The 16,605-nt window shown below is 63.5% G+C and overlaps 4 protein-coding genes across 4 annotated transcripts; 2 read left to right on the forward strand and 2 right to left on the reverse strand.

The window, feature by feature from the left end:
- Nucleotides 1-413: 413 nt before the first annotated feature.
- Nucleotides 414-4,170, reverse strand: CHLRE_16g651500v5 (uncharacterized protein). The gene is made up of 8 exons (XM_001698103.2): nt 3,774-4,170; nt 3,503-3,578; nt 3,121-3,209; nt 2,723-2,860; nt 2,212-2,282; nt 1,764-1,896; nt 1,308-1,492; nt 414-993 (listed from the first exon to the last, which is right to left on the reverse strand). The coding sequence occupies exons 1-8, from the start codon at nt 3,918-3,920 to the stop codon at nt 981-983; spliced, it is 852 nt and encodes a 283-aa protein (XP_001698155.1). The 5' UTR covers nt 3,921-4,170; the 3' UTR covers nt 414-980.
- Nucleotides 4,171-4,274: 104 nt separating this feature from the next.
- On the forward strand, nt 4,275-7,006 carry CHLRE_16g651550v5 (uncharacterized protein). The gene is made up of 6 exons (XM_001698182.2): nt 4,275-4,499; nt 4,633-4,790; nt 4,855-4,940; nt 5,026-5,164; nt 5,652-5,752; nt 6,137-7,006. The coding sequence occupies exons 1-6, from the start codon at nt 4,399-4,401 to the stop codon at nt 6,254-6,256; spliced, it is 705 nt and encodes a 234-aa protein (XP_001698234.1). The 5' UTR covers nt 4,275-4,398; the 3' UTR covers nt 6,257-7,006.
- A 28-nt stretch (nt 7,007-7,034) lies between these two features.
- Nucleotides 7,035-13,650, reverse strand: CHLRE_16g651600v5 (uncharacterized protein). Its single transcript, XM_043070806.1, has 7 exons — nt 13,542-13,650; nt 11,261-13,341; nt 10,419-11,037; nt 9,861-10,288; nt 9,556-9,751; nt 9,333-9,416; nt 7,035-8,983 (listed from the first exon to the last, which is right to left on the reverse strand). The coding sequence occupies exons 2-7, from the start codon at nt 13,234-13,236 to the stop codon at nt 8,840-8,842; spliced, it is 3,447 nt and encodes a 1,148-aa protein (XP_042915449.1). The 5' UTR covers nt 13,237-13,341; nt 13,542-13,650; the 3' UTR covers nt 7,035-8,839.
- A 120-nt stretch (nt 13,651-13,770) lies between these two features.
- CHLRE_16g651650v5 (uncharacterized protein) lies at nt 13,771-16,602 on the forward strand. The gene is made up of 5 exons (XM_043070807.1): nt 13,771-14,164; nt 14,457-14,562; nt 14,712-14,894; nt 15,283-15,383; nt 15,754-16,602. Exons 1-5 carry the CDS (start codon nt 13,961-13,963, stop codon nt 15,871-15,873), a joined length of 714 nt encoding a protein of 237 aa, XP_042915450.1. The 5' UTR covers nt 13,771-13,960; the 3' UTR covers nt 15,874-16,602.
- Nucleotides 16,603-16,605: the final 3 nt, after the last annotated feature.

A 16,605-nucleotide genomic window follows, 5' to 3' on the forward strand; every position in this document is an offset into this window, starting at 1 on the left:
AAAATAGCTGACAGAAATAGCTGCGAAGGCCGTGCCAGTTGATATATAGGCAACCGTCATAATGGCATGTGGTTGTCAAGGTATTGCTGTGCGGTTGCTGCCGAAGGGTGAACATAAGGAAAGTCGAATGGCATCAGCGTCTTTCTGTGTGTTGGCGTTTGCATTGCTGCCCTGTGTGGGCCGGGACACGCCGAAAGAGCTGACGACACATAGCAAGCGGGTGCGTGCCGTGCCGTGTTTGAGGAACAGAGGAAGATGTACGGTATTCAAGGAGGTGCTGCAGACTCGGGTACATCCCGACTGATTCCCGAGCGTCGATTTACTGAGATCGGCTGATCGGGTACTGAGTCAATTGACAGGATTGCCCCCCCCCCTCCACCGCCCAGGACGCGCCGAGGTGGCTCGCTCAAATGTTAGTCCCAGGTTTGCGTACATTCATGGAATTAAAGCAGCTGTCGTGCGGCGACCGTCATGGCGGCACCAGTACCGTGCGATGTGTGCCCTGACCCACACGTGCCAATAAACACAATCGCCACGGTACGCACACACCCAGCAGGTTCAGGAGCAGAATCGTGAACGTGTGTAGTGGGGGCATTCCAGCCCTGCAGTCCTTTAGCCCCTTGTCTCAAGCTGCACTCCTGTGGCCCCTGCCTCACTCCTGCGTATTCAGCCTGCTTCGCCTACTCAACAACTGCCGCAGGCTGCGCACTACCGGTGACTGCGCGCTCCCCCTCGCTCGCAGCAACAGCTTGCCACTCTCAACCTGCCTTTCCGGGTTCCAACCAGCCGGCCAGCCATAAACAAAACCAGCCACCCCGGCGCTCACAAATCCAAGCAAGCGCCTACCCGTCCATCCCAGATGCCTAGGCGCCGCACCCAGCAGCTCCCACGCCCACATGCGCGGGTGCAACGCAGCGCTCTGCGCCGCCCACAACCTTCCTTCTCGCGAGTCTGCGTGCCTCCTCAGCACTGCTGCCCAGTTACCTCCGCCTGCTGTGGGAAGGGACACACAACCCGAGGGTCAGTACGGTCTGTGGCAAACACCGTCTGTGGGCACAGCGACACCAGCAGCCCCCGAAGCGCATCTTACGCCGCCACAGCATTCACGGCAACAAGAACTCGCGCCTCCACGCACCCCCAACACCCCGACCCCACGTCACACTCCGCCCCACCACCCCATCGCCCCACTGCCTCCAGCCCCTGCTGCACTCTCTGCTGCACTCTCTGCTGCGCCCTCTGCTGCGCTCCCTGCTGCGCTGCTGCCCCCCCCCACACACACACACATCCCCTGCTGCGCTCTCGCTCACCTCTTGGGCCGCCCCGGCGCCCGCTCTCCGCGCGCGCCGCCCGGCCCCATGATCATCATGCGCTCCTCGCGCTCGCCCGGCCCCAGCCCCAGTCCGGCTGTGCCCACGCGGTCCTCGTCCATCATGTCCAAGCCGCCCATCATGAGCCCCTCGTCCATCAGCGCGTCGTTGGCGCGCGCCTCGGCCTGAGGCGTTGGAATGTGGGATGGCGGTGTGGGGGGGTTGTGGTGTGTCGGTGAGTGGTGGGGTGTGGGATGTGGGGTGTGTGTTTGTGTGTGGGGGGTGGTGGTGGGGTGTGGGGTGGGCGGGTGGGGGATGAGGGTTCCAGGCAGGACTACCAGGTAGTGGCGGTCGCGGGGGAGTCGGTTCCAAAGCCAGAAGCCCAGTCTGGGTAAGTCTGGGTACGCAGCGGCCACGATGGAATTTTGAGCAGAGATTCACACATCCCTGCCGCACCTTGATGTTGCGCTTGGCCTCCTCAATGCGCGCGTCCAGCTCCTCCCGGTGTTGCCGCGCCGCGTCGGCTGTGGCGGTCGCGTAGTTGACCCGCGCCTCGATGGCGCGGAGCAGCTCATCACCCGCCGCGATCCTGTAATGTTTCGTTAAGGAACGTCACATGGTTTCGTCCTGGTTTGTGTTGTAGTGTGTCGAGTAGCGTTGTCGTCAGAAGCGGCCGCAGGTTTCGTCGCGCTGGACTTGCTTTGGGCGGCGAACCCCAGTGCACTGCACGGCTCCTGCTCCGCTCGTCTCCCCCCCAGCGATATCCGATACGGAATATACCATGAGCGGGCACCTGTACCTGGCCCACCCGCCAACTTGAGAGCTAGCAGCCGCATCCATGAATGCCGTAGCCCCATTCTCCCCCCAGGTGGCCCTTCCTCCCCCCCAGGTGGCACGCACTCACCAGCACGCCATGCGCTGTGTGATCTGCGGCAGGTCCTCACGCCGCACGTCCCGACCGATCACGTCGTGCACCTGAGGCCGGCGGCAGGCAGGCAGTGGCCGTCAGACGGCAGGAGCAGGTGTTGCATCCGAACGGCCCCGGGCCACGTCGGACAGGGGTCCGCTGGGGTCCCGGGCAGGCCAAGCATGCACGGCCGTGCCGTCACGTGCCCCGCACAAATTATCACCTCCCGCCCGCCTGGAGGACAGACACCTCAGCGCCCAACGCCCCAGCCCGTGGCCCCAACCCAACGCCCCAGCCCGTCGCCCCAACCCTGCTGCATCTTCCCCATACCCACCCTCACTCAAGCGTCATTCCGCCCCTGCCACCACGCCCCTCTTAACCCCCGCCCTGCATGACTCGCTGCTTCGCTTTCCGTCGCCCGCAGCCCGCCCGCCCGCCCGCCTCTGCCACCAAACCCCAAACGTCCCCTCCCCCGCGCTCCCGAACCGCCCCGCCCCAACGCGCCCACCTGCAGGCAGGCCTGCTTCTGGTCCAGCTTGCCGGCCGTGATGACTCCGGCGTAGAAGCAGTGGTTGATGAGGAAGTCCTCCAGCTCGCGCACACCGCTGATGGACACCGCGGACTGCAACTGGCTGTATGGCAGCACCTGCACGGGGGGGGGGTTACATTCATGACTATATAAGATGTGAAGGCGTAGCCAGAAAGAGTAATTCAGTATTATAGCAGACGCGGGGGGGGGCGGCGCGGCAGGAGGGGAGGGAGGGGGAAGTGGGCCCTCCCGCGACCAGGGGCAGGCATAGATGCGGGAGTCATGATGGTGACTGGGGAGGCACAGGACCAGCAGCTGCCTACTCTGTACTCTGGATGCGTCAAGCCTTGAAAAGTTCTGCCCGCACACCCACCCACCTTCTCCGACGCGGCCAGGGACGCCACCGTCAGCTGCTTGAGCTTGAGCGCCTGCGCCTCGCTCAGCGGCGGCAGGCTGGACGCGTTGGCTGTGGGTTATGAGGTGTGGGAGGTGTGAGAGGCATTATAGGCGATATCGACACGCGTGCGTAACAATGCGAGACGTGCACGTACACATCACAGAACGGCGGCTGACCGCAGCACGCTTGACACACGGCTCCACTTCAAACCCCTCGATAATACCTCTTCGGCCTAGACGGGCATGGACAACCGCACGGATGCCTTGGCACGCGCCAAGCGCATGCACATGTGGTGGTCGGAGCAACCGTTCCATTCCGTGGCAGGCACCACCAGTCCCCATCCACACCCGCGTGCGTCTCACCCTGGTAGTCGGACCACGTGCCGTATGCGAAGAGTTGTAGGAGCGCATTGTGGGACGCCAGGTCGGTTCCTTGCAGCTGCGCAGTATATGTGCGCGGCGCACGACTGTGAGACTCAGCTGAGGAAGGGGACGGCGTCCAACAAAGCTTCGCCCCGCCTGACACGCCGCACGAAACCCACACCCGGCACCACCCGTGCACCCACTCCTTCCCTCCATGGCCCTTGTGTGCGGGCCCATGCCCCCTCCATGGCAAATCGCCAGCGAAACTCACCTCCTTTACGCTTTGCACATCCAACAGCTCGCCGAAGCCAAACACAGCGGGGTCCCCGGTTGCCTTAGCGATGAGGTCCGTCAGGCCTCGCCCGCGGAGGCCCTTCGCCAGCAGCACATATTGCTGAATCTTAGCATCCTGGTCCATGATAACAGACCTCGCCTAGTGCCTCCAAAATGCGCAGCTAAAGACGTAGGAGCGGGATCTGCCCGCTAGTTCCGGAGACCAAGGAGCTCTCCCCTGCCTATCACTGCAGCATGGACGAGGACCTATCCGATGAAAGTCTTGCAGTAGTTAAAGGAGAAATGCTGGCTGAACTTCAGAACCCTCGGTTCAAGCTTATGGGCAATTCTATTGGCGCGGGCATAAATGTTTATGTTAAAGTCAAACTCTTCAGTATGAAGCTGTGCACGCGGAATGGCGTAGGGTCCTCGCGTGCCGACCGCATGATGAGTGCAGGCCCCCCTCGCTCTACGAGCGCTCTCCCGACCGTGCTTGACTGTGACGCACGCATTTATGTTTAATTAGGCGTACTTGGCACACGGCACAATTCATAGATCTGAGGGAAACGTACCACGCGACATCTTAAGCCTCAAGCGGAGTTACCTAGGGCCAGAACGCAAGTATGTCCGCTATGCTGGTTGGCCGGCAAGGCCTAGGTGTGGCGTGCTCTTCCCGCACGCAGTCGAAGCTATTTGCGAAGCCCCAGCCGGTGCAGTCGCAGAGGTGCGGCGGGCAAACCAGGCGTTGTCGCAGCCCCGCCCTGATCACCGCGGCCACGTCACTGCATCAGCTTAAGTTTCAGCCGATTTATTGCATTGCTGGCGGTATTGACGTGGCCATCGCTCGTGCGGCGCAGGGCGAGCATCGTTGTGCGGGTGACCCAGCAAAGCCCCGACACTAAGACCGTGATCACCAAGACTACCCCTGGCGAGCTGCCGCTGCCATGGTCTGAGAAGGATCCCTACAAGCTGCCCTCCTCTATCGAGAAGGTGCAGCGGATGCTCTTTGCGCTCGGTAGGTTTTTCGCGCTTCTGTTTTAGCGTAATAGCGCGACGTGCTAACATCCATCTGCATGCAGGCTGGGAGAAGCCTTGGATTGAGCAGATTGTGGACCGCACTATGAAGGGGATGCTGCGCACCACCGAGGAGCGCGCCAAGGGCGTGGTGAGTGAATGTTGACCCCTCGCGACGCTATGGACGCGTCTCGCTGGAAGAAGTGTTGCTAACGCGTCTTGGTCGGGGTACGCAGGTTGACTACCTGACCAGTGTGGGCCTGAAGCAGGATGAGATTTGCAACATGGCGTCCATCAGCGTTGTGCTGCTGGGCCTGAACCCGGAGACCCGCCTGAAGTCGGTGGTGGACTACCTGAAGCGGAGAGGCGTGCCGGGTGAGGCCAGCCAGGGGGCTGGGGTGTGCAGCTGGGGTCGGGCGCTCGGCCGAACGGGGTTAGGGTTTTGGAGGTTGCACGTGCACGGCACACGGCCGCGGACGGGCCAGCGCCAGTGCGGCGGGCAATGCAGCGGTCCTGGCCAGGGCACACGCCCCAAGCTGGGGCTGCAGGAGCCCAGGGTTGCGCAGCAGACAGCTCACCACCGACGGGCGTGGGTGGGAATGACTAGGCGACCGAACAGGGCGACCAGGCGACCGAACCGGCAGGGCAGGCGCCCGTGTTCACGGCGGCATCAGTGGCGAGCACACCACAGCTTTACACCAACGTAGCCCGATGCTGCCTCAGCAGCATCCTGCACGTCCGCCCGGGGGTGGCCTGGCCGTCACGGAGCCATGCGGCTTGCCACTCAGAACAGCTGTACGCACTCCCACCCGGCACCAACCAAGCCCGGGTTTGCTGCCTGTCCTTTGCTGTGCTCCTGCAGACTCGGGCATTCCCGACCTGGTGCTCAAGCACCCGCGCATCTTCGAGTACAAGCTGTCCGCGGACGGCTCGGAGCTGGTGAAGGGCCGCGCCCGCATCCAGGTCAGCGCGCGCGGCGGGGGAGCAGGCGGCGCGGCGGCCCTGGGGATTCAGGGGGAGGGATGTGCAGGTCGAGGCACGAGAGCTGGATGAACAGTGGGGCTGCATGGCCGTGGCCATTGGGGTTGGGGTTCGGGCCACAAGCAGGGCCGCGGCCGCCGGGTTGCGTGGGAGCCACATGAGGTGGTGATGACGTGGACAGGGCCTTCGCACGACAGGGACTTGAAGGCAGCAAAAGCTTCAAACCATGCGCCGAGCCGGTGCCATAACAGCAAACAGATACAGACGCACACGCATAGCCGTATTACCATATGCCAGATGGGCCGCGCAATTTTAACCGCAACCTTGCCCGCCCGCCTGCCCGCGCGCACGTGCACGCACAAACAGGTGGACGTGGTGCCCGTGGGCGCCAACGGCGAGCAGGCGTGCGCCGTCAACTACTTCCGCGAGGGCGCGTCCTTCATGGAGGCGCCCGTGTCGCCCGTGGGCCCTGTGCGCGCGCCCTAAGCGGCTGGCGGCGGCGGCGATGTCAGCAACAGCAGCAGCGGCAGCAGCGGCAGTCGGTGTGGCGGGTGCGGTGGCTGTGGTGGAGGAGCTTTGGTGCGGCGGCAGGTGGTGTTTGAGAGGCGGAGCGGCTGGCGAGCTAGCGGCGAAGCGGGCACAGCGCTGGTGGGCGAGCGGCTGAGTTTGGGACTACGCAGAAGCTGCAGCGGTGCGCCCTTGGCCTAGGCCTGCCACGGCAGCGGGCTGACCGTAATGTATGGCTGCGCCCGGTGGGGATGCGCGTCAGGGCGGTCCCCGGCGCGGAGCAGCCGTTGTCGCTGTCCTGTTTCGTAAAACTATGGTTGCGTGCAACGAGCTGTTGGCGGGGCCACGCCGTGCGTCTCAAGGCTGGGGATGCGGAGACGCGGACAGTGCGATTGGGTCTCAAGTCAGGCTGCTAACGGTTTCAAGCGGATTTCGAACGCGTTTGTGTGGCGTGCCGTGTCACCTATGGCGTGTGTACGGGTTAATCCGTGCTTTCAAATGGGAAAGCTATTCAGGTTGCAGTTCTAGGCGGATGTCACAAGGCGGTGTGGAACTGCCGCGCAAGGACCAAGGTAGTGGACGAGGAGCGTTTTGGGCGGACACGGGTAGGCTGCTAGGTCATAGCGGACTGGGTGTGGTGTAATCCTCTTCCACGGTGCATGCCATTCAAGTGCCACGAAGACGCGGTGAGGAGGCTCTGGAGGCAGTCACTTGTAACAAAATTGCGAGTACAAGCGACCACCTTCTGTACCAGTACGCCGATCGGATTGTACCCTGGCCGACCCTGGCCGACGCCCCCAAGCGCCTGAAGTATTGCAAGCACATTGCATGAAGGTTACAAGAAGGGACAATGCAACCAAAGGGATATTCAAGCCAGACAAGGGGAAACCACCCTGCCCTGGTTCGCAGTCTACCTCCCACAGCTACGCGGTACGCACAGACAGCCTAGACCCCGCCGAACCCGCCTGAGCCCCGCCTAGCCCGCCTGAGCCCTGTCAATCCACCTACACTCAACCGTCATGCGTTTCCCATCCACCGGATGCACAGGCAGGGTCGCGTCCAGTTTCCTCCAACACATGCCGCCCACATTCCTCCAGGGTCAGCGCCTGACGCCTGGCCAGGGCCGCTTTTGCCTTCTCATTAGCCGTGGTACGTGACAGGGGTACTCTCCGCTTTCGTGAATACCGCGCCTACAGCCCAATAGAGAGCGCCATTTCAGCCGCCATTTGCAGAGCTGCACGGTAAACATCCGAGGACAACACACTCCACCGCCTACGCAAAGGCAACACTGCGCACAGCTGCGCACAGGCGCAAGGCTCATCTGGTGCTTGACAGGTCCCTGCGCATCAGGGCAGGGCGTTTTCCCTGGCCTGACATGAATGTCCCTTTCATATGACTGTCTCTTCTTGTCCTTGCAACCAATGAAAGCATGGTTCAACGGCCAACCGAACAACTGCAAGCACGTGAACAACTACGGCTCCTCCTGCCTGTTGCTGTCCTGTGTGTATCTACAAAAGACAGCTACGACTGTTAAAGGCACCGCAAAGGCACCGCAAAAGATGGTGAACAATTCCGCCTTGTCGAACCGGGGAGACCGCGCTCCCCTCAGCAAAGACAACACCCCCGACTCGGCCACCGACTCAGCTCCAACACAGCGGCGCATTGGCAGGGGTAAAGCCCCGCGAGTCTTATGTGTAAGCAGACCTGGTCGGGCGGCGGAGACACGTGACACAAAGGCCGTGTACCGTAAGAGACGCATGCACGGGTCCCGGCCGAACGGCACAAGACACGGCTGCGCCCTAACAACAGAATGCCAAGCGAAAATCATGTGCGACATCTCCAAATCAGACAGCTCAATAGCTTGTCAACTCAACCCCATCATGGAATGCAGCGAAGCGCTCAAACCAAAGACCTGCGCACGATACGGTAGTGCGCCACGTGCACAATGCACCACCACAATGCAGGACCGTAACACTGCCGTACGCACACACGCCTGCGCATCTTGCAGCCTAATCTACTGGCTTGGCTCGTGCTGCGCGACCGTAGGTACGCAGCATTGCAACATTGTGTACGTGATGGTGGCTATGCAGCAGGCCTGTGCTTGTGCCTCAGAACAGTGTGAAAGAAACCGTTGTCCTTCGTATCGCAGTCCACACACCTCAGAACTGTGCAAGGTATGTTGTTTGCAGTATCGTGAGCAACCTCGAGCAAGCAAGTACGTAGCAACTAACACATACGACAGAAGCCCCCAAGTTGTGTGTCACACGCTGCTAGGGTTGACCCCTACACAGCACGCGCGCTGACGTGCTGACATGCCTTTATTCCGTTCGAAAGTTACGTATGCTCCGACCAGCGTTTATGCTCATAGCATTGGAAGCCACATAATGGCTTGCGTAGCATACATAGCGGAACGTAATTGCATGTACCCCTGTTGCACGCACTGTTTGCGTTGGCCCCGTGCGGGGACATCGCCGCGGAATACCGCATGTGCCTCTTCCTTCCTTGCTCCGTGCAGCTCCGTGTCTCTCTTGGTAGGTACGATGGGCATCATAACGATGTTCATTAATCAGTTGTGTCCATACCGCTGAGGCTGAGGCGCCCCATGCGCAGGTAGCGCAGGCTCAGGCCAGTCATCAGCGCCTTGAGCTGTGTATCTTTCTGCACGTCGTTGCGCACGCGCGGGCGCGAGGAGGGGTCCGGCCACACCTGCCGGGCGGCAATGGGCGTGTGATGGGACAGTGGTAAGGCAAGTTGGTGAAGTCCCGTAGGGTGCAGCTGATTCCCAGAACCCAACAAATGGCATACAATTGGCAGCGGCAGGGCAGGAGTGCGCGGCTGGTCGAACGCCGGAGTTACTGTACCGACGAGTTGCTGGCTGGCTGGGCGGCAATGGGCGTCAATTGGCCTCGTGCATTGCGGAGGCACGCAGGCGAACGTGGCCTGGTATTGGCGGGACCCGTGGAGCCGCCCAACATCCGAACCCGATAAAACTACACGGCTGCCGGCACGCCCGCCGCCACACCACGCACCAGCCCGCTCGCTCGCTCCCACTCACCCGCTCCATGGCCGCGTCCAGCACGCCGCGGGCATTCGTGCGGCGGTAGTGCTTGTTGATGTGCGAGATGTCGCAAAGCAACACCTGCACGGGCGACGATGGAACAAGTGGCTGGCCAGATGGGGCATGCCCTCAGGGCGGCGGTGGGACGGGCCGCCAGGGTGGCTGAGTGTGTTGCACTCCATGCGGGCAGGCGGCACGCCCGCTGTACTCCGTAACTCACCCAGGTGCCGGCCTCCAGCGCTGATGGCTCAAACATCCCTAGTTTCAGACAGCGCCGCAGCACCATCTCCACGGCCTGGCCGTGCCCCGCGCGCGCCGCCGTGTGCAGCAGGCACCAGCCGTCCTTGGTGCTGGCCGTGAGCGCGTCCGCGTCCACGCGCGGCAGCAGCCACTCCAGCACGCGCACCAGCCCATACCTGCATGCGCACTTATGAGGCGTGATAATCAACTAGACCTTTGGGAGCTAGGCACCGCGTGAGGTGATCAAGTCGATCGCCACCCGGCCACCAAGTCGCGCGGCCTGACCTGCAGCAGGTGTGCAGCGCTGTGTCATGACACTCAAAGTCTTCCTGAAGGCACAGCTCCTTGATCGCGTCGGCCGGCCCAAGCCCGCCTGCACCACCTCCGCCGCCACCTCCGCCGCCTCCGTCGCCTCCTCCGCCTCCGCCGCCGACCGTGGTGAACAGCACCTCAAACACCGCCACCACCTTGACTTGCATGCGGTCCGACATCACACGCGGCGGCGGCGGCGGTGGCTGCGGTGCAGCCGATAGCGACTGCGATGCCGCTTGCGCCGCCTGCGCCGTCTGCGTTGCCGTCGGCGACTCCGGCGGCGACGGCGACAACAGGCCTTCAAGGTCCAGGACCTCGTGGATAATGGAGTTCATGATGCCATAACGTTTATGATGACCGCCGCGCATATTCAGGATGCGCTTCACGTCGCCGCAGAACTCCTGTCGTGAGCAAGTGCAGGAAGGATACGCATATACGTCAACAATACCATACGCCGATAATGTCAAGAAAAGGATACAATAACTCCGCCCTGTACCGTGCTGCAATATGACCTAGCTAGCTTGGACGCACCCGGGTGATGAGCGTCCTGAAGTACTCCATGGCGGCGGCGACGTCCTCCTCGGAATCCAGAAACGTCCGGATGCACTTGCGCAGCCGCGCCGCGTCCTTCATCGCCTGGCTGAGAGCCTCCACGTTGCTGCTGCTGTCACCGCCGCCGCCGCCACTGCTGCTACCGGCGGCGTCACCGGAAGCACCAGCAGCCGCCGCGGTGGTAGGGACAAGCCGTCGCCGGCTGGCGCGGTGCTCAGCCTCGTTCACCTCCGCCGCCACCTCCGCCGCCGCCGTACCGCCCTCGGCCGCCGCGCACATGCCGGGAGCAGCATCAGCAGGGCCCATCGCGGCAGCCAGCACGGCGGTCGCGGCGGCTGTAGCAGCCGCTACAGCTGCGGCAGCCGGTGCAGCGGCGCAGGCTGGCGGTACCGCTGACGGCGGCGGCGCATCCTGCCGGACCCGCCGGCATCTGCTTGAGGTGCTGGCCGGCCGGCAGGCCTTGCTACTGCTGACGGTACCGTTTGCTGCCGGCGCCTGCTCATGCTCCTCCGCCGCAGACGGCACTGCTACTGCTACAGCAGCCGGTCCATGGCTGCCGGCCCCTGCCGGAGCCTGCCCCGGCGGTCGCACCACGTTGCTGCGTAGGCAAAGGCGAGCGAGGGCGCTTAGGACACATGTGGCAAGCGCAGTAGCACTACATGCAAACTTGGCACGTGCGCACAACCGGCCGACGCCTTGCTTGTGACCGCACACCCAAGGCAAAGGCCAAAAGCACTGCCCACATCAACCCTGCGCCGCTAGGACCACAGCCCGCATGCAGTATGCATGGGCATGCAGCCGCCGCAGCGAGCACTACTCACATGCACGGCCAGGACTTGCCGAACTCAAAGGTGGCCACCACGCTGTCCCGCTTCGCCGTCACCTGCACCATCTGCCCACCGAAGCCATCATCTCCGCCCGACGTGTTACCCTTGCCGCCCCAGCCCCCCTTGCCGCCTTTTGCCCCAGCGCTCCCCGCCGCCGCGCCCTCCTCCACGCCAGCCGCCCCGCCGGCACGCGCGTCCTCTGGCCGCACGCCAATGCACCGCACGACCAGCAGTCGGTGCAGGCTGTGCGTGACGTGGCCGTTCTTGATGCACTTGTGGTTGGTCATGTCATGGTGATCCAGGCAGTGGGCGCGGTACTCCTTGTCCAGGAAGTAATACAGCCCCGGCGTTGGCGGCCACTGGCCCTTGGCGCCGCCGCCGCCGCCGCCGCCGCCACCGCCTGTGCCGCCTGCACGACCACGACCATGCCCATCAGCCGTCGCGATGCTTGATGCGGTGGCGGTAAGGAGCGGCTGCAAATGCGCTGCTGCCAGGACCGCCGCCGACGACGCGGCCGCGGCCGCCGCCGCCGTCGCGCCATCCAGCAGGGACGAGCCGAGCACGCCACAGAGGGCCAGCTGGACGTCGTTGGGGCAGGGGTGGAAGGCAGACTTGGAATAGCCGCCGCTACCAGTGGTGTAATCAGTCTTCGCCGGCCGCGCTGGGCCTATGTACGTGAACGTGGCGCTGGTTGTCGGACTGCCCGGAGCGTACCGGGCCCGGACAACGTCCGCCGGGAGCGTGGCATAGACAGGCAAACAGCCGACACCCTTGCTGACACGATCGCTGCCAGCAGCTGCAAAAGCGTTACTGCTGCCGCCAGCAGCACCTGCTGCGCCGGATGCTGACGCGGCCGCCGGCTGCAGCAGATCCGCGACAGTGCAGCTCTTGCCGCCGTCGCCATCCTGAAGGACCGCTGCCCAGATTTTGGGCCCAGCCTTGCCAGCTGCGAGCAGCCGGCGGAGCAAGTCCATGTGCTCCCCATTGCGCGCCGGCAGGTGCACCGACTGCAGCTGCGGCGGCTGCGGCGGTTGCGGCAGCTGCGGCGGCTGCGGCGGCTTCGGCGGCTGCGTTGGCTGCTGGTGCTGCAAGCCGTTGGACGCAGGGTGCGGGTGTGGCCAGCAGCCGCCGCCAGAGAGGTGCCACAGCTGCTGCGGCTGGGGCTGCGGCTGCGGCTGCAGCGGCTGCTGCTGTGCCGGGTCCGATGGCGCGGCAGCGGGTTCCGCAGCAGCCAGCAAGTGCTGGTAATAAGAAAGAGCCTGCGGTACCTGCGGCGGGATGCGTTGGGGCTGCGGCGGGTACTGCTCGTGCTGCTGTAGTCTGAAAGAGTGTTGCTGGTGGTGCTGGTGCTGCTGGTACTGGTGGTGGTGCTGCTGGTGCTGCTGGTGCTGCCAGTCGCATAACTCAGGCGGCGCCGCAACGCTAGGCTGCTGAAGCTGCAGAGGCAGGAAAGCTGAGTGCGACCATGTACCCGACTGTGGCATCCAGCAGCCGCTTTGCGCTTGCTGTGCCCATGCGCCCATGCACTGCGGCTGCTGCCGCATTGCACCCCAGCCTCCGCCACCCAGCAACTGGGCGTCGCAAGTTGCCGCAGCCCCTTCTACCATGCCGCCTGTGGGCGGCGGCACTGATGAGCCGCCGCCGCTCAGGCCGCCGCTGCCCTCGGGCGCCGCTGGTGAGCAGTAGCTCGCCCCCGCCAGGCCGTCGCAAACGGGCCCCGAGACATCGGCGAAGTCACCGGCGCAGTCCTTGCGCAGAAGTTCCATCGTTTCTGAGTCCAGACTTGTGCCCGAACCCAGGTCGTGTAAGTTCCCAAAAACATCCAGCACGGCGTCGGCGCCCTCGAAATCCTCCAGCGCGGCTTCGGTGTCCGTTGGCACGGGGAAGGCCAGGGATTGCGTATCAGATGTCGTGTCAACGCCAGCTCCAACGCTGTCATGTGCCCAGTGAGGCTCCTGCATGGCTGACATTGCTGCAGTATTGAACTTCAAAGGCCCTGGACTTCGCGACCGCGCACGGAACCGAGTCCGGGATGCCGCCGAGTGACCGCCAGGCCTGTGCCTGTTTTGACGCTCCTGCGGGCATCGAGGCAGGCGTGAGTGAGCATGCAGCAGGACCAATGTCCGATATCGCAAAAGGTCGCGGCGTTAGGAGACGCACAGCGAGACGCTCAAGGGCCTGGCGCCGTTGCGCGACCGATTGCACCGCTCGCCCAAACCTTGCCTCGCCCTTGCCTTGACCCTACCTCCTACATGTCACTAATCGTGCATCTTGCCTGATTATCGAGCGTTCGTCACACTCAACCACGCGTCCAACCGAAGACCATGCCCAACAACAAGAGGTGGGACCTTAGTTACGGCCAAGTATAGCCGCTTTGTTGGGCTATGTTTTTCATCACTACAAGCCAGGAAATGCGGACAGTACCATGTGACGAGGTCGTACCCCCATGCACGACCGGAGAAGGCCTCGCTGCCCCTCTCCCTCTACGTAGTTGCCTCAGAGTCAGATACTTGTTGTGGGTACTTGTTTGGCCTAGGTGCTGGGCGCAGAGCACTTGCCGCCGCGTAATAGAGGCGCGAGAAGCCAGTTGGGCCTGTTTTGCTGATCCAGCTGCTTTTTCAAGTCGACAGAACCAATTCAGTGTCTGAATTAGACAGTTTAGGCACCAAAAGGCCCCACCGGCGCCGAGCCACGATGTCTATTGCGGATGTGCTCGAGGGCAACGACTACTCCTTCCCTAAGGAGGAGAAGAAGATTTTGGAGCTCTGGGATCGCCTGGATGCGTTCAACGAGCAGCTGAAGCGCACTGAGGGCAAGCCGGAATACATTTTCTATGATGGCCCCCCGTTCGCGACTGGCCTGCCCCACTACGGCCACATCCTGGCTGGCACCTTGAAGGTACGATCCCGTCCCCGGCCAGCTCGCGAAGGGGGGGCGTGCCCAGGTCGGCGCGGCCGGGTAATACCCCCCCCCCCCCCTACAGCTTCACACCTCAAGCCCCGAGGCCCGGCCCCCTCGCACCTGCTCGGGCGCCGCGAGCAGAGGACCAGCGCCCTTGCGCCAGCACCCCATCAGCTCTGCCTTGGGGGCTACAGCGTTGATACGCTGCGTGTGCACGCGCCTCAATAGTCACACACCACACCACACCACACCACACATCACCTGATGCAACCCACACTCACACACATAGGACATCGTGACGCGCTACGCCTCCGCCACCGGGCACCACGTGACACGCCGCTTCGGCTGGGACTGCCACGGCCTGCCAGTGGAGTACGAGATTGACAAGAAGCTCAGTGAGTGGCAGGGGGTGAAGGTTGGGGTGGGGTGGGGAGGAGCGGGGTGCGGAGGGGTGGAGTGAGAGGGGGAGATGTGTGGTTGGGTGGGTGTGGGTGGGGAAAGGGGCTGAAGGAAGGAGGCGTGGGGTGAAGTGGCAAGGGATGAGGCTGTGTCCGGGCGAGGCTGTGTCCGGGCGTAACGCTGACTAACGTTGACTACCTGACCAGTGTGGGCCTGAAGCAGGATGAGATTTGCAATATGGCGTCCATCAGCGTGGTGCTGCTGGGCCTGAACCCGGAGACCCGCCTGAAGTCGGTGGTGGACTACCTGAAGCGGAGAGGCGTGCCGGGTGAGGCCAGCCAGGGGGCTGGGGTGTGCAGCTGGGGTCGGGCGCTCGGCCGAACGGAATTAGGGTTTTGGAGGTTGCACGTGCACGGCGCACGGCCGCGGATGGGCCAGCGCCAGTGCGGCGGGCAATGCAGCTTTCCTGGCCAGGGCATATGCCCCAAGCTGGGGCAGGGCAGGCGCCCATGTTCACGGCGGCATCAGTGGCGAGCACACCATAGCTTCACATGAACGTAGCCCGGTGCCGCCTCAGCAGCACCCTGCACGTCCGCCCGGGGGTGGCCTGGCCGTCACGGGGCCATGCGGCTTTCCATTCAGCACTACTGTACGCACTCCCACCCGGCACCAACCAACCCCTGGCTTGCTGCCTGCCCTTTGCTGTGCTCCTGCAGACTCGGGCATTCCCGACCTGGTGCTCAAGCACCCGCGCATCTTCGAGTACAAGCTGTCCGCGGACGGCTCGGAGCTGGTGAAGGGCCGCGCCCGCATCCAGGTCAGCGCGCGCGGCGGGGAAGCAGGCGGCCGGGGATTCAGGGGGAGGGATGTGCAGGTCGAGGCACGAGAGCTGATGAACAGTGGGGCTGCATGGCCGTGGTGGTTGGGGTCGGGGTTTGGGCCACAAGCAGGGCCACGGCCGCCGGGCTGCGCGGGAGCCACATGAGGTGGTGATGACGTGGACAGGGCCTTCGCACGACAGGGACTTTAAGGGAGCGAAAAGCTTTACGCAATGTGCGTAACCTGGTACAATGACGCATACCATAGCCGTATTGCCATATACCAGGCAGGACGTAATGGGCCGCACACCTAACCGCAACCTTGCCCCCCCCCCCCGCCTGCCCGCGCGCACGTGCACGCACACACAGGTGGACGTGGTGCCCGTGGGCGCCAACGGCGAGCAGGCGTGCGCCGTCAACTACTTCCGCGAGGGCGCGTCCTTCATGGAGGCGCCCGTGTCGCCCGTGGGCCCTGTGCGCGCGCCCTAAGCGGCTGGCGGCGGCGTCGATGTCAGCAACAGCAGCAGCGGCAGTCGGTGTGGCGGGTGCGGTGGCTGTGGTGGAGGAGCTTTGGTGCGGCGGCAGGTGGTGTGTGAGAGGCGGAGCGGCTGGCGAGCTAGCGGCGAAGCGGGCACAGCGCTGGCGGGCGAGCGGCTGAGTTTGGGACTACGCAGGGTGCGCCCTTGGCCTAGGCCTGCCACGGCAGCGGGCTGACCATAGTGTATGGCTGCGCCCGGTGGGGATGCGCGTCAGATTGTACAGGCGCGGAGCAGCCGGCTTTACCGTCCTGTATTGTAAAGCTATGGTTGCGTGCAACGAGCTGTTGGCGGGGCCACGCCGTGCGTCTCAAGGCTGGGGATGCGGAGACGCGGACAGTGCGATTGGGTCTCAAGTCAGGCTGCTAACGGTTTCAAGCGGATTTCGAACGCGTTTGTGTGGCGTGTCGTGTCACCTACGGCGTGTGTATGGGGTTGTCCGTGCTTTCATCTTGGAAAGCTATTCAGGTTGCAGTTCTAGGCGGATGTCACAAGGCGGTGTGGAACTGCCGCGCAAGGACCAGGGTAGTGGACGAGGAGCGTTTTGGGCGGACACGGGTAGGCTGCTAGGGCATAGCGGACTGGGTGTGGTGTAATCCTCTTCCACGGTGCATGCCATTCAAGTGCCACGAAGACGCGGTGAGGAGGCTCTGAAGGCAGTCACTTGTAACAAAATTGCGAGTAC

The sequence above is a fragment of the Chlamydomonas reinhardtii genome, chromosome 16, assembly GCF_000002595.2.
Source record: "Chlamydomonas reinhardtii strain CC-503 cw92 mt+ chromosome 16, whole genome shotgun sequence".
NCBI lineage: Eukaryota > Viridiplantae > Chlorophyta > Chlorophyceae > Chlamydomonadales > Chlamydomonadaceae > Chlamydomonas > Chlamydomonas reinhardtii.

Coding starts and splice junctions, on each gene's coding strand:
- CHLRE_16g651500v5 (XM_001698103.2), bottom strand. CDS start 3,920: ATGGACCAGGATGCTAAGATTCAGCAATATGTGCTGCTGGCGAAGGGC. Junction 3,579..3,773: donor ATGTGCAAAGCGTAAAGGAG/GTGAGTTTCGCT, acceptor TATACTGCGCAG/CTGCAAGGAACCGACCTGGC. Junction 2,283..2,722: donor AGAAGCAGGCCTGCCTGCAG/GTGGGCGCGTTG, acceptor CGCCGGCCTCAG/GTGCACGACGTGATCGGTCG.
- CHLRE_16g651550v5 (XM_001698182.2), top strand. CDS start 4,399: ATGTCCGCTATGCTGGTTGGCCGGCAAGGCCTAGGTGTGGCGTGCTCT. Junction 4,791..4,854: donor GCGGATGCTCTTTGCGCTCG/GTAGGTTTTTCG, acceptor ATCTGCATGCAG/GCTGGGAGAAGCCTTGGATT. Junction 5,753..6,136: donor AGGGCCGCGCCCGCATCCAG/GTCAGCGCGCGC, acceptor ACGCACAAACAG/GTGGACGTGGTGCCCGTGGG.
- CHLRE_16g651600v5 (XM_043070806.1), bottom strand. CDS start 13,236: ATGTCAGCCATGCAGGAGCCTCACTGGGCACATGACAGCGTTGGAGCT. Junction 11,038..11,260: donor GGCAAGTCCTGGCCGTGCAT/GTGAGTAGTGCT, acceptor TTGCCTACGCAG/CAACGTGGTGCGACCGCCGG. Junction 9,752..9,860: donor GCGCTGCACACCTGCTGCAG/GTCAGGCCGCGC, acceptor GTGCGCATGCAG/GTATGGGCTGGTGCGCGTGC.
- CHLRE_16g651650v5 (XM_043070807.1), top strand. CDS start 13,961: ATGTCTATTGCGGATGTGCTCGAGGGCAACGACTACTCCTTCCCTAAG. Junction 14,165..14,456: donor TCCTGGCTGGCACCTTGAAG/GTACGATCCCGT, acceptor TCACACACATAG/GACATCGTGACGCGCTACGC. Junction 14,563..14,711: donor CGAGATTGACAAGAAGCTCA/GTGAGTGGCAGG, acceptor GCAAGGGATGAG/GCTGTGTCCGGGCGAGGCTG.